The sequence below is a fragment of the Colobus angolensis genome, unplaced genomic scaffold (genome assembly GCF_000951035.1).
Source record: "Colobus angolensis palliatus isolate OR3802 unplaced genomic scaffold, Cang.pa_1.0 Scaffold99, whole genome shotgun sequence".
NCBI classification, from domain to species: domain Eukaryota; kingdom Metazoa; phylum Chordata; class Mammalia; order Primates; family Cercopithecidae; genus Colobus; species Colobus angolensis.
The window spans coordinates 573,166-588,881 of record NW_012123931.1 but is presented as its reverse complement, the minus strand read 5'-3'; the positions used below and the strand labels follow the sequence as shown (position 1 = coordinate 588,881).

Below are 15,716 nucleotides of genomic sequence, written 5' to 3'. Positions count from 1 at the left end.
CTGACCTCGTGATCCGCCCGTCTCGGCCTCCCAAAGTGCTGGGATTACAGGCTTGAGCCACCGCGCCCGGCCAATATACATAATTTTTATATGTCAGATATACCTCAGTAAAGCTGGGGAGGGAGAACCTGCCTTTTACTAGGTGTGTATACTTTTGGACAACTCAGCAAGCCTGCCTGAGCCTCTGCCTTCTCTTCTATAAAATAGGAATCATTTCTACCCTATAGAGTTGTTACAGTTAAGTGAGGTCATGTGTATAAAGTACAGCATAGTTACTGGTGTAACATAGACAGTACATGTAGCTGTGATGACTAGTGTGCTGTCTTGAATTCTAATAAAACAGGAGCTAATCTTAGTACAGGGGAATTGTCTGATGGATGGGATATGATTTGAGCTTTAAACCAAGAGTATGGGTAAAATCTTCCCTTCTTTGAAACTCAGTTTAGCCAGAATCCTACCTGATAATTTCATAATACAGGCAGAGAGCTGTTTGAGAAAAGAGCCACAGATAGTTGTGCTTTGAATTTTGGGGCCTCTTCCAAAAAGCGAAGAGACTTAAACAGGATTTGGCAAACAAAGGAAATAGTTTGGCCTTTTAAGTGAGCAGCAGGATGAAATATAGCAATATTAATGCATAGGAGGTTCCAATAATTAGAAAATATACTTTGATTAATCTACTTCCCAAAGACACATTCATTATTTGCTATGATAAATTCATTTAACTCCTAACCTGGCATTTGTTATATATATGTATATATGTATTACGTTTTAGCTATAACAGTTGCTGTTTAAGGTTATGGCTGTGTAGTGTACTGAGAAAAGAAGGTTAAGAAAGCACTTGCCACACTGTAAAACTCTTGTCCTGGTTGAGGAAGTCTTAGGGGTATTGTTTTTTTGAGCACACATAACGTTGGATCTCTGAACTCTAGATAGAACCACTTACATGATGTGAATAAATTTTTATTTATTTAAAGAAATGTAATTTTTCATGTTCCTTCCCTACCTCTATCTAGAAAGGAACACTTTTGGCAGAAAAGAAGTTTAAAACCTGATTTTTTAAGAGAGGGAACAATATTGACATGGTATTTGTGCTCTGAATGCTCCAGATTTAACCACCCTACTCATATTCATATTTCATATAAACAAAAAGTAAATGTGTAAATCTCTCCATTCTACTTTGCTTAAAGCAGATCTGAAGTTGCTGCAGGCAGAATACTGTTCCAATTCCAGAAAAACATGAATTTATGAGTTTATATCATAAACTCACATAATTTCAACTTCATGTGTATTACATTTTTAGTATGATCAACTTGATATGTCTTAGTACCTGCATCTGGGATAGTATCCTTGCACAAAGATTGTGTTAGAAATCTGGAAAGAAATCACCCCAACTTCCTAGGCAAGCACTGACTAGGAAGCTGGGCAGAAATTCTAACTTTATGGTCAGTACTAAATTCTAACAAGAAACTAACAGCTATCAAAGAAAATTTTCCCCAGTACACTCCCCTGGAAGAATTGTATCAAGTTAGTAACAACTTTCTTGACTATAGGTATATAGATAGTAATAGTTACCATTTTAAAGTGAAATTTATGACAGTTGGCTATCTCCTTTTCTGTTTAGAACTATAACATTAAAAATGCCTTCTAGTTTAGAGATTTGGTGATAATTTTAGAAATAATAGCATTATACAAATATTTTGAGTACTTTATGTGCATCTCGTTTTCATCATCACAACAATCCTATTAGCTGCAGGTATTTGTCTCTATTTTACACATAACAGCAATTGAGCCTTTGAGAGATTGAATAACTTGCTCAAGAATGCAGATTAGTAAGTGGGAGAGTCAGGATCTGAACTCAGCTCTTACTTATTTAACTGTAACAATCGAATAATGTAGTGGTTTATTTTACCTTCTCATTTTCAACTTTCTTGAGTTGAGATCTGAGCTTACTAATTTTCCATCATCCTTGTTTTCTAATATGCATTTGAGGTTATAAATCTTTCTAAGTAATGGCCAGGCATAGTGGCTCATGCCTGTAATCCCAGCACTTTGGGAGGCCGAGGTGGGTGGATCACCTGAGGTCATGAGTTTGAGACCAGCCTGGCCAACATGGCAAAACCCCATCTCTACTAAAAATACAAAAATTAGCCAGGCGAGGTGGCACGTTCCTGTAATCCCAGCTACTCGGGAGGCTAAGGCACAAAAATTGAATCCAGGAGGGTGGAGGTTGCAGTGAGCCGAGATCGTGCCACTGCACTCCAGCCTGGGCAGCAGAGTGAGACTCCGTCTCAAAATCAATCAGTCACTCTTTCTAAATACCACTCTAGCTGCATCCCACATGTTCTGATATACCCTCCCTTTTTTGGTGTTTTTTTCCATGTATTTTTAAATTTCCATTTTAATTTTTTTGACTCACATAATTTAGATACTTTTTACATCTTTCTTAGAATTGTGAGTTTTTGAGGAAATATTTTTCAGGTCTATCTAGAGTTTTAAGAAATAAATATAAGTTACTGGAGAACAAAATGTGATAGAGAGTTGCTTTTTCAGAGTATAAACTCATCATATTAAACCAGTAGTTTTAATCCGCTTTTGGTTTTCCTATAATGGGCCACACCACCTGAAATTTGATAGATTTTTGTCATCTATTTGTGACTCTCTATATTGGCTACTCTCTTGTTTAATCTTGCTGCCTCTAATGCTAGTCTTCAGCTCTGCCACACTGCTGACTTTTCTTTTTGGTTCACGTTCTCATTGAGCATAAAAGAACCTGTAAATGGTCTTGTTCTGAGCCAATAGAAGCAACACAAACACATAAGACAATGCCATTCTATCTTTAGATGTGTTGCCAGACCATGGTCCACAGTTCCCTAGTGGAGTTTACAAGAAGGCTCTTTAGTTTGTTCTATGATTATTTTGGATTTGTGCTGCACACATGATAACCACTAAGCCACATGTGATTATTGGGTACTTAAGATATAGTTAGTCTGACCTGAGATTACATTATTAAAATTAATTTTACCTGTTTCTTTTTACTTTAATGTGGTCACTAGAAAATTTAACATTAAATATATAGCTTACAAGATATATAAGTATAGATATATCGAATAACTCTGTTTGGGGCTTAACAGTGATGAGCGAAAATGCAGTGTAACAGAGGACAGTTTTCCCCTTAGCTTCTACACGAAATTCTGGAAAAGCAGAGCTCAGATAATACATCTTAGAATTCCAGGTTTGGGCACGTGTTTTGGGTAAAGCAGGAATGATGTTCGTATATACTTACTTTATGAAGAAAGCAGCCAAAAACCCAATCATCCACCAGAGAACACTAGCCATGTTGAATCCACAGGTTGGTCAAATTTCTATAAAAGTCTGAAGATTTCATTCCAATCATCCCTCTAATTCTCAGACATGCAGTTTTATCATTAAGCCAGGACCATTAAATCTGCTTTAAAAGCTTTTTTTGTCTGAAGGACTAAGGGAGCAGGAACAGATGGGGATCGATGGCAAAAGTGGGCCCCTGTTTGGCAGAAGGTTAGGGTTAGAGTTAGGGTTAGGGTTATACTGTCCCCTAATCTGCTTTCTGCTCCTAATGGCTTTTCCATTTCTCAGTGGCAGGTAGGAAAGTGAGCAGCTGATGAGGGACTGTAGCTCTATCACACCTCTTTTCCATTTTCCTTTATTGGATTACAGATTTTTGTGACCTTGCCATAGCCTGTAATTGTTAGACTGTGAGCTTCTTGAGGACAGGACACAGAGAATTAGTCATCTTTATATTACCTGTAAGATACAGTAAGAATATCAACAACAGTAAAATCAGTTACCCAGTGCTGCTCAACTCTTTCCTGTTATGGTACACTTAGACAGTTATAATTTGTACCACGGGATTCTGGCCACCCAGTACTTCTAGTCCACACAACTCTTTTTTAAGTACTCCTGTCTCAAGTTACTTTACTGCCATCTGTTGGAAAGTTACTGTAATAAAAATGCAGGGCTATAGTGACTGTTATGAGTGGTGCCCTCCTTCTGATTTATTCAGTGTGCAGCCTGCTCAGCTGTACATGGTAGTCCTGAGACTATCCCCAGGAGCCCACCTGGCCACCTAGTGGGCTGAGAAAACAAATATTTGAACAAACCTCAACCCCTGAGTGACACATTAGTGTGTCTTGGGAAATCTGATACTATGCTAAGGACTGGAGCCTCAACAGTAACCCTATAAAGCAGGAGTTCTTATAATTCCAGTGTTTTGGATGAGCAATCTGAGGCATAGAGAGGTTAAATGAATGGCCCATGGTCATGTAGCTATCAGATGGCAGAACTGGGATCTGAATGGAGGCAATGAGGCTACAAGAACCTAGGTTCTTAACCACAGTGATACGGTAAACCTGTTAAACCGCATCAGATGCAGCAGTTTCTCAGTCCTGCTGCCCTTTCTATCTTAGCCCACTGTAACTAGTTTGGACCTCAGCCCCTGAGTTCTTTGAGTGACTCTATAGGTTTTGGCAAAGGAAGAGGTATTTGTGGGTTTTTTCTGCCAGTCATTGTTTGTGTTAAGGTTAACTGCTATCCTTTCTCTATATTTCAGAATAAGCTCTGGTCCTCTTCCCATCCTGTGGCTTTACTTCTCCGCACAGTCCCTGTTCTTGGCATCACAGAGTGATCAACCCAGACTATCAGCCACCTGGGTTGATCCTTTCTCTTCTAAATTCTCACTCTTCTAGATTCTAAAGCCACGAGGCCTGTCTTTAGGACTATCCCTCCTTCTTTCTGTTTCTGTTCGTTCCTTTAATCCCCTCCATCCCCTGCCACACCTTGTATAACCCTTAATTGCTGTACTCTCTGGCAACATCTCTCACTTTCTCTCCAAATTATCTTACTATCTGATTTAGAAGGAAAGTGCCTCAGGGAAGGGATTGTCTTGTTATGTTGTGAAGCAGTATCTGATGTGCCCCATAAATTAGCATCTGTAGAGAGTTTCGTATATACTAGTTATTATTATTATTGAAATACAAAAATGCTTTCTGAACCATGAGGAATTAGACTAAGATATTAGTCTAATTGCCTGTAGATGTTTTTTAAAAAGAAGGAAAAAAGCTTCTCTTCCTGCCTGAGAGAGCTATCAGCCTCAGAGCAGCAGCCAAAATCCCTGGACTTGTTCTGGGTTATAGTCTCAGTGCTGTTACATTTATTCAGAGGACCATGTTTGCAAGACAGTAAAATAAAGCCCTGTTGGTCATGTGGATCCATTTGGACCATTTATTGTGATCAGAAAGGTAGAAATGGCCCTGGAGCACCTGTCTTCAGCGTGTTTTGGCCCAGAATCTCTTATTTCCTTAGTGACATTTACAGGTAAAGTCAATGGAGTTCATTTTTGGGGACACAGTGGGTTTTAAGTAATTTTCATTTGTATTATATTTATGTTTACTGCCAGAGTGAATCAACATTTTCATTAGCATTTTATAATGCACATGGAGCTTTTAAGACTTGAATTTACTGTAGACGTGTATGACAGAGAGACTCATTTACAGGACGATTGGTCTTTTCCAGTGCTTACTTTGAGAATATACCTAGAAGAATGGTATCTAGCTAAATAGCTTGCTTTAAAAATCTTTATATTAGAATTTGTTTGCTGGGTTTTTCTGAATATGAACGTTAGTATATTTTGATTAACAATTTAACAAATGTCCCTTCATGAATGAAATGCTAGTCAGAATAAACTGAGGTGACCTTAAAATTATCTATCGAAGGCTGGGCGCGGTGGCTCATGCTGGTAATCCCAGCACTTTGGGAAGCTGAGGTGGGCGGATCACAAGGTCAGGAGTTCGAGACCAGCCTGGCCAACATAGTGAAAACCCGTCTCTACTAAAAATACAAAAATCAGCCAGGTGGGGTGGCATATACCTGTAGTCCCAGCTGCTTGGGAGGCTGAGGTGGGAGAATCGCTTGAACCTAGGAGGTGGAGGTTGCAGTGAGCCAAGACTATACCATTGCACTCCAGCCTGGGTGACAGAGTGAGACTCTGTCTCAAAAAAAAAAAAAAAAAAACTATTGAATTACTTGTAAATCTTAAATAGAAAGTAGTAGAAGAAGTTTACTACTTATGCTAGTGTCCATGTGTGAGAGACTGTATGATGTCAGGGCCTTATTGCATTGTGTAGGATCACAGTTGACACACTGGATGCATTCAAGGTAGAATCACAGAGCATGCAATTGCTTTTTAATCCTCATCCATACTTTCTGCAGCATTCCTCCCCACCCTAAGACACAGTCTTATTACCCCAAATTATTCTTGTCTTCAGGCTTTTGGTAACTATAGAACAAGTTGATTAAAAAAACAAGCTCATCTCATTTTTAGATAATTAACTCACTTTGGGGACTAGATTGGTTCCTTTTCCAGGTTACATGGTGCTGCTCTAGGAGCAGTTGGACACTTTATGCTTGTAAAGATCAGGCCTAGGGAGTACTGCAGGGGGCTGGACAGTTCTAAGATTCAGGCTGCCAAAGAGCTGAGGGATTACCTATTATAGTGGTTCTCCAGCTCTGGCTATACATCAGGGTATCCTGGGGAGCTTTCTTTACAAGCACCAGTGCTGGAGCTGTACCTCTTCTGTTTACAACTGGAAAAAGTGAGGCCCTGAATTGACTTGTATGTGGTCATATACACTTAGGTGCTATGAAAAATCATAACATTTGGAGGCAATAACATTATTTCCAGATCCTAGTTGAAATGCTCTCTTATTTTGGATTGAGCAATTGTTAAATGAGATCATAAGCAGTGCAGAAAACAAGGTGGGACCACCTTGACACTGTCATTGGCTTTTGCAGTATCTGCTCTATAAGAAAACTAAGTATAACAGAACCACCTTCAGTGCCTTCCACATATTATTCATATCGAGGAGAGACTTTACTGTCAGTTGTGACAAAACCTTAGTGTTAGTCTGGTTACATGTTAGTTATACCTCCTACCCAGGCCAGGACTTGTTTGTTCATTTTTTGTGTGGGAAAAGGTTTTCAATTGAAGCTTTAATTATACCTGGTAAACAAAATGAAGCAGGTAAGCTCTTCTAATTAAGCACTTATTAAAGTGCTTAAAAATTTTCATAATGGGGGGCCAGGCGCGGTGGCTCAAGCCTGTAATCCCAGCACTTTGGGAGGCCGAGACGGGCGGATCACGAGGTCAGGAGATCGAGACTATCCTGGCGAACACAGTGAAACTCCGTCTCTACTAAAAAATACAAAAAACTAGCTGGGCGACGTGGCGGGCGCCTGTAGTCCCAGCTACTCGGGAGGCTGAGGCAGGAGAATGGCGGGAACCTGGGAGGCGGAGCTTGCAGTGAGCTGAGATCTGGCCACTGCACTCCAGCCCGGGTGGCAGAGCGAGACTCCGCCTCAAAAAAAAAAAAAATTTTCATAATGGAAGAGTGTTTTTATTTTCAAACATAGGTACTATAAAAATTTTAGATAAGGAGACAGAACAGTGTCAGTCATTCCCTTTGTAATTATTGAGGGCAGAGGGGCAGGAAGAGGTACAAATATCATCAACATTTACCGAAAAACTGTGGTATGGAGGCCTTTTTGTTAGGCTCTGGAAACACAAAGGTTCAGCTCATGCCTTTGAGAAGTTTGTTATTTTTTTATTCAGAGAGAACGTGTGTGTGTGTGTGTTTAAAATCTCTTGATAGTGATTTGTATTTCTGGTTTTTCTAAATATAAAGTTTAGTAAACACGTCCTTATTACCATTTTAACAAATACCCTTTTGTGATAAGGCAAACAACTAAGCCAAACAACTAAGTCCAAATTTATTTTAATATATTTGAGTATATGTGTTTATATGTTAATATACAATGTGTGTATGTTGTTAATTGTTAATGGGTATGTACAGCATGTATGAGTTGTGCAGTGATTTTCAAGTGAGTGCCACAGATGAAAAATGCTACCTCACAGGTAATTGTGAGATTGAGATACTTGATGTAAAATGCTTAACACTGTGTCTGGCACATAGTAAATGTTCAGTAATCCTCATTATCCACATAGTTATTATACCACCACTGCTATAGAAATTCACAGGAAAAAGAGAACTGTAGGTTAAGGAGATCAGAGAAAAAGGAAAGCATAATTTAAGCAATACATTTTGCCTCTGTTTTATTTAACATATCTTTTGCCTAAGAAACTGCTAATAGCAAACACTTTGGAAAGTATTATATAATATAAATATGTATTAATAACATGACCTCTTTTATTTCAGGAACTTTATATTGCTGTTGGAATATCTGGAGCCATCCAACATTTAGCTGGGATGAAAGACAGCAAGGTAATTGTACATCAGTGATGCTAAAAGAAAACGTTTCCACATTTTGGGATTTGGCTTACCTTGTATGTTTCCATGTCGTTACAGTGCATGTAGTCTAGCCATTCACACTAATATAGATCTGGGAACCAAAAGAAATAAAAGCTACCGTTCACTGCCTTAAAAATTATTGGTCACAGAGGCAGTGCTGTGTCATGGAAAGAGGCCTGAACCTGAGTTATTAGCTCCACTGCTAACTTAATGCATGATGAGTGCTGTCTGCAAACTCAGTTTCTTTGTCTACTAAATGTAGGTATTGAATGACGATCACTAAGGTGCCCTTCAGCTATGACAATCTGTGGATAGAAAATGTGAGGCTTAAACAATTTGATGAGGTTCTGAACGTCTAACTTATTTTTGAGGTTTATGATCCGTGATTCTCTCTGTCTGCTTCACTTTGGTCCTCTAACTGTCACAATCTCATATATCAGCAGGGCCCTCTTCTTGGGTTGTTATCAAAGTATAACCAACACATTTTGGGTTGGAGCATCAGGCCATCTTAATATCTCAGTATCTCAGTAATTATCAAAAGTGCAGTAAGTATGGGGACGGGCGTGGTAGCTCATGCCTGTAATCCTAGCACTTTGGGAGACCGAGGTGGGCAGATCATGAGGTCAGGAGATCAAGACCATCTTGGCTAACATGGTGAAACCCCGTCTCTACTAAAAATGCAAAAAAAAAAAAAAATTAGCCAGGTGTGGTGGCGGGCACCTGTAGTCCCAGCTACTCGGGAGGCTGAGGCAGGAGAATGGCGTGAACCCAGGAGGCAGAGCTTGTAGTGAGCCGAGATTGCACCACTGCACTCCAGCCTGGGCAACAGAGTGAGACTCCGTCTCAAAAAAAAAAAAAAAGTCAAGTGTTTCCTTCCTCTACTTATTGCCCTTTTTTTTTTTTGACATGGAGTCTTGCTGTGTTGCCCAGGCTGAAGTCGCCCAGGCTGGAGTGCAGTGGCCTGATCTTGGCTCACTGCTAGCTCTGCCTCCTGGGTTCATGCCATTCTCCTGCCTCAGCCTCCCAAGTAGCTGGGACTACAGGCGCCCACCACCACGCCTGGCTAAATTTTTTGTATTTTTGGTAGAGACAGGGTTTCACCGTGTTAGCCAGGATGGTTTCAATCCCCTGACCTCGTGATCCACCCACTTCAGCCTCCCAAAGTGCTGGGATTACAGGCGTTAGCCACTGTGCCCGGCCAGGAAACACTTGATTTTAACTTGCTACTTGGACTACTCTGGAAGTCCTGTGTAATGACTCTGAACATATATTTCAGAATATGACACATTAATTCATGCATAATAATGTATGGTTTGAATTATGAACTTGTCTTTCATGAAGTCAGAGATGCCTCTGACATTCCTGCATTTATCCATTCAGATGGAAGCTTGATATAAAAGATAATAAAACTTTTAACAGGCTTAACTTCTTCTAACTTGAAATGCATGCACTACCTCTTTGTAGCTTCTAAATGAACTGGCCCAAAACCAGTCAGATTTTACAGTTGGATGGTAGGTTTCTTTACTGAGCTATGAAAACAGCAGTGCCAATGGGGAAAATGTGATTGCTGCATTAAGAAAAATAAATAAAAAGAAAGAAACTCCAGCACCAGTAGCCTTAAAGTATATTTTTAGCCAGACCAATTTGGACATAGCTAGAATTCTGCTTCTCTAAAAATAAAAGATTCTGCCTGTCAAGAAGATACCAGTGAAAATTCTCACACCACGCCAACAGGGCTGGATTGTGGGAAAGACACTAGGTAATGTACGTCAGAGCAAATAGGGAACAGTTGAAGTAAGGAGACTGGTGTTGGGGGTCAGCCAAGACTGTATCTCCAACTAGTCAACAAATGTTTATTAAGATCGTTCCTTATACTAGAAGCTGGGAGTGCTTAAATGAAAAAGGCAGACCCCTTGTTGTCACTGTCTCGTCCTGTTGTCTGTGTCGTCCTCTGTTGTCATAACCCCATTATCTGCATAGGAGATAGTCTTTAGTTGTATTAGTTTTAAGTTATAAAATGGGATATTAGAATGGTTTAAATCTGACAGTTGCATTCCCTACAAGCTGCAGTTTTAATTAGAATCCTGGTTTAGTTGAAGGAATTCAAGATTTGATTGTTAAATCAAATGAATCTAATGAAAGCAATTTCTGAACTAATATATAGTAATATGGTTGAGGCCACGTGCGGTGGCTCACACCTGTAATCCCAGCACTTTGGGAGGCCGAGGTGGGCAGATCACCTGAGGTCAGGAGATTGAGACCATCCTGGCTAACATGGTGAAACCCCGTTTCTACTAAAAATACAAAAAATTAGCTGGGCGTGGTGGCGGGCACCTGTAGTCCCAGCTACTCGGGAGGCTGAAGCAGAAGAATGGTATGAACCCCGGAGGCGGAGCTTGCAGTGAGCCGAGATTGCGCCACTGCACTCCAGCCTGGGCGACAGAGCAGGACTCCGTTTAAAAAAAAAAAAAGAAAAAAAGTAATAATAATAATATGGTTGAATACAATCTATGCATTTCAAAGCTCTGTAAGAAGGAAGAACTTGAGCTTGCGAGGAGCTATTGAGAGAGCTTTGGATACAAGCAAGACTTTATCATAGTTCTTTACAATTGATTATTTAGAAATATTATTTTAATAATCCGAAGAACAATAACCAGCCCACATCTTTTTTGTTAAATACTGTAGTGGTTCCTTGCCCACAGTTATATGCTCTCTCTCTAAAAGTAACTTTTTAAGGCAGGCATGGTGGCTCACTGTCATTCCAGCACTTTGGGAGGCCAAGGCAGGAGGATCATTTGACCCCAGGAGTTGGAGACTGGCCTAGGCAACATACTGAGAACCCCATCTCTCCAAAAAATAAAAGAATTATCTGAGCATGGTGGTACACTCCTGTGGTCCCAGCTACTCAGGAGGTTGAGGTGGGAGGATCACTTGACCCCAGGAGATCAAGGCTTCTGTGAGCTGATTATACAACTGCACTCCAGCCTGAGCAACACAATGAGACTCTGTCTCAAAGTAATAATGATAATAACAATTGTTATATAGTACAATGAAAAAAGCTTATGGATGATTAAATTCCCAGATGTCTAAGTGGCCTCTAGGAGAATAATTTACCATCAATAACTAAACAAATCTCTGCTTATCGCTGTGAAGCAGGTTACACATTCCCAAAAGACAAACACGTCAATGCAAATCAACATCTGCTATTCAAAATATTTGTTCTTGTGCCTTTGAATTTGAGGCTCATGTTTGAAACTTGTTTATTGTCTCTGACCATGCATCTTAATGTGTGTAGCATGTTTCTCTGGATTAGCAGTTACCTGGACTATATAACCATGTTCCAATCTTAGACATTCTGGCATATTCTACACATCTCTCTGAGGAACCCCTCTAAGGGAAATACACAGATGTTGGATATCATGTAGCCTGTATTTTGAGTCAGGCTACATCAAAATACTTAACGTGTTTTTTAATACCAGCTGTTTTCACAACATACAATGCCAGGTAGGCAGAAACTTAATTTTACTTCTAGAGATTTGAATTATTTTTAGTCCACAGTCTTATCCTCCCGCCTCCACCTCCCAAAGTGCTGGAATTATAGGTATGAGTTACCACGCCTGGCCTGCATTTAAGAATATTTTTATAGCAAATAAGAGAAATGTTTGATAGCTTTTATAAGAGATATAAGTAATTTGCTTGTTTTATTAATCTATTTGCTATGTACATAAGGACTTAAAGCTGTTTAACGTCCCTTAGTAACAGGCTGACAAGATAGTTTAACTTTCATATTGTTAGAATATCCCAGAATAACTTTATTTATTTTTATTTTTGTTGAGACAGAGTCTCGCTGCTGGAGTGCAGTGGCACGATCTCTGCTCACTGCAACCTCTGCCTCCCGGGTTCAAACAAGTCTCCTGCCTCGGTCTCCCAAGCAGTTGGGATTACAGGCACACGCCACCATGCCTGGCTAATGTTTGTATTTTTAGTAGAGACGAGTTTTACCATGTTGGCCAGGCTAGTTTCGAACTCCTGACCTCAGGTGATTCGCCCATCTTGGCCTCCCAAAGTGCTGGGATTACAGGCGTGAGCCACTGTGCCTGTCCTCCAGAATAATAATTTTTAAATAATAAATGAAGGACAAAATAGTTTGCACTACAAAGGCTGTGGATTTGGGTATAGATTTATTACTTTTTCACCTAAAATCAGTTTTTTTTTGGTAAGTCAAAAGAAGAACTTTAAAAAAAAAATGATTTTAAACTCTTTAGTACTGAGATGGGCTAGTTGTGGGTAAGAGAGAATTTTATTACATTCCAACCCGGAAATTTCTAATAAATTTACAATATTGACACAGATGCATCAAATCTTATTTTTAGACATTTTAAGAATGTTAATATATTGTAAGGGAAGTTAAAATGGAACTGTCAGTCTGTGTGGAATGTCTTCTTGGTAAAAGTCAAAACTCTTTGTTTTTATTTCACAGACAATTGTGGCTATTAATAAAGACCCAGAAGCTCCAATTTTTCAAGTGGCAGATTATGGAATAGTTGCAGATTTATTTAAGGTAAGCTGGCCTTGAGAGAAATTGCTATTATCTAGATTGTCATCCGAGAAACTCTTAGAATTGGTCAGGGATGAAGCTATTAAAAGAAAACATCATGTGTTTGTGTGTCTATGTTTGTATATATACTGTTAATATATGTACACAATTTTGACCTACTTAAAGGTTAAGTTGCTCTAAGATTAGATATGTGTTGTTTATATAGAGCATTATAACTTTGCTTTTAAGAAAGAGTCCAAATTGTCTTTAAAATATCCACATGGCGGTCGGGCGCCGTGGCTCACACATGTAATCCCAGCACTTTGGGAGGCCAAGGCAGGCGGATCACGAGGTCAGGAGATCGAGACCATCCTGGCTAACACGGTGAAACCCCATCTCTACTAAAAAAATACAAAAATTTAGCCAGAGCGTGGTGACGGGCACCTGTAGTCCCAGCTACTCGGGAGGCTGAGGCAGGAGAATGGCGTAAACCCAGTGAGCATAGATTGTGCCACTGCACTCCAGCCTGGGTGACAGAGTGAGACTCTGTCTCAAAAAAAAAAAAAAATACTCACATGGTTTTTGGCATCTCATGTGCTAAGTTAATGCACAATGTAAAGTGATTCAAGTAATTTATAACCTAGAATCATATTTGGCAAGTACCCTAAAGAAATTAACATCAAACCCCCTTATTCAGGAATTTGCCAAGAATGCTAGAGCTTTTCAGGGGAGAGTAGGTACTCATATCCAGCTTATCTGACTCAATAAGAATGCTCTGCTTGCTGTGTTTGTGGGTTAATGGCCTTCCTTAGCTGATGAGTGTAGGGAGAGCACTTATTTCCCACTCCTCACACTCCACTTTTGAGTGTTCCTTCTCTCTTGCCGTCACCTCCATATTTGACCTTCCCATGAGAAAAATTACTTTCATGATATTAATTAGTGAATTACAGATGATGAGCACTTGATACTCATTTGGCCACATTTAAAGGTCATGACCTAGTCTCTTCTTTTCCCTGGGTCTGCCTACACGTTTCTAGGTTATCTTATGCAGAAATCACTCATGCAGGAATTGACACTGAAAATATAATTCAACCCTAGGAGAAGTGGGTTTGCTGGGGTGAGGAACCCCTCACGTAGAACCACAGCGAGGGGCTATAGGCCTCATGGAGAGGGTGTAGCCTGAGAACAGAGCTACAGGTGGTCCCCTCAGCAAGAGGATTGGCCTATTTCCGTGACTTCACCAGCACTGCACGTGATCTAGAGGAACTAGTGAGAGTGCTTGGAGAGCACATTTGTATTTTGAAGTATATGTTCATGCTCAGTGAAGGATGGAAATAGGACCCTTGAGCCAATTACTCCGTGATGGCTCAGACTGCATGCAAAGACTAGGATGGGGCTCTTGCTCTGGCTCAGTGTTGGGCATACTTCCCCTCAGAAGGCCCCTGCCGTAGAGCTTAGATCTTGTCTTGGGAAAAACATTACCCCTCTTCAGTAACCCTGAAGCTCTGTATCTGGTATTTGTGGTTCAGGTAGGTCATCTGCTCGTGTTGCCTGGCCCAAGTGTGTAAGAACAAACAGTAAGGTCAGTCATTTTCCCACTAAGATGTTCCAGTGGGAAGGGGAGCTGATATGAAAAAGAATTTTTTTTTTTGCTCTGTATAATGATAACTTTGTTCAAGTAGTAAGAATTTAGTTCCTTACTATTGGTATGAGTAGAGGGGTAAATATTTTTTTTATTTAAAAGCAAAATTAAATACTTTCTGAACCTCATCCATGTTTGCAAGTAGATGTCTAGTGTAGTTGCCTTTTTTCCTCAAGAGAATATTTTAATAAACTTATAAGTAATTTTGTTTAAGTTACATTCTTCTATCTGCCTGTGTACTGTGTGTTAAAACTCACATGGCAGCTTTCATGATAAGATAAACTGTTAAGCAGTTGGAAATTTTCAGTGTTCTTCCAGTGGACACCTGCCTTAGGGCAGGAGCTTCTTTGTAGTCATTGTTGATGGAATGGGGTCACACACATTGTGGTCCTGCATTAAGGGCAGCTCCCAGGTTTGGCATGAGAATATGTGTGTGTGTGTGTGTGTGTGTGTGTGTGTGTGTGTGTGTGTGTGGACACAGAGGTATCTCAGTGAGAAAGAGTCCTAAGACAGTGAAGTGGAACGAGGCCTTAAAAATCATCTAGTCAGCTGACTTCCAGTTTCAGGTTCTCAGGCTCCTTTTGTATTTTAGGAAGCCCGCTTTGGACTAGAGAGAGACTTCAGACAAAGATACTGTGTTTATTTGCTTTTAGCTAAAATTGTATTCAGGCAATGACTATCTCATACAGCTTAGAAGTTCTGAAGTACATGGCCAGGAGCGGTGGCTCACACCTGCAATCCCAGCACTTTGGGAGGCTGAGGTGGGCGGATCACCTGAGCTCAGGAGTTTGAGACCAGCCTGGGCAAGATGGTGAAACCCTGTCTCTACTAAAAATGTGAAAAACAAATTAGCCAAGCATGGTGATACATGCTTGTAATCCCAGCTACTCGAGAGGCTAGGGCGCAAGAATCACTTGAGCCTGGGAGGCAAAGGTTGCAGTGAGCCAAGATGGTGCCACTGGACTCCAGCCTGGGCAACAGAGCAAGAATCTGTCTCAAAAAAATAAAAATAGGCCAGGTGCGGTGGCTCACGCCTGTAATGCCAGCACTTTGGGAGGCCGAGACGGGTGGATCACGAGGTCAGGAGATCGAGACCATCCTGACTAACACAGTGAAACCCCATCTCTACTAAAAAAATACAAAAAACTAGCCGGGCGAGGTGGCGGGCGCCTGTAGTCCCAGCTACTCGGGAGGCTGA

At 40.3% G+C, this 15,716-nt stretch overlaps 1 protein-coding gene across 1 annotated transcript in view; it reads left to right on the top strand.

Annotated features, from left to right (window-relative positions):
• Positions 1–15,716, top strand: part of ETFA (electron-transfer-flavoprotein, alpha polypeptide) — a 101,807-nt gene that overhangs the window by 78,372 nt on the left and 7,719 nt on the right. The window contains exons 9-10 of the mRNA XM_011932820.1: positions 8,247–8,312; positions 12,820–12,900. Of these exons, the coding sequence (XP_011788210.1) occupies positions 8,247–8,312; positions 12,820–12,900 (147 nt within the window). The remainder of the gene's footprint in view (positions 1–8,246; positions 8,313–12,819; positions 12,901–15,716) is intronic.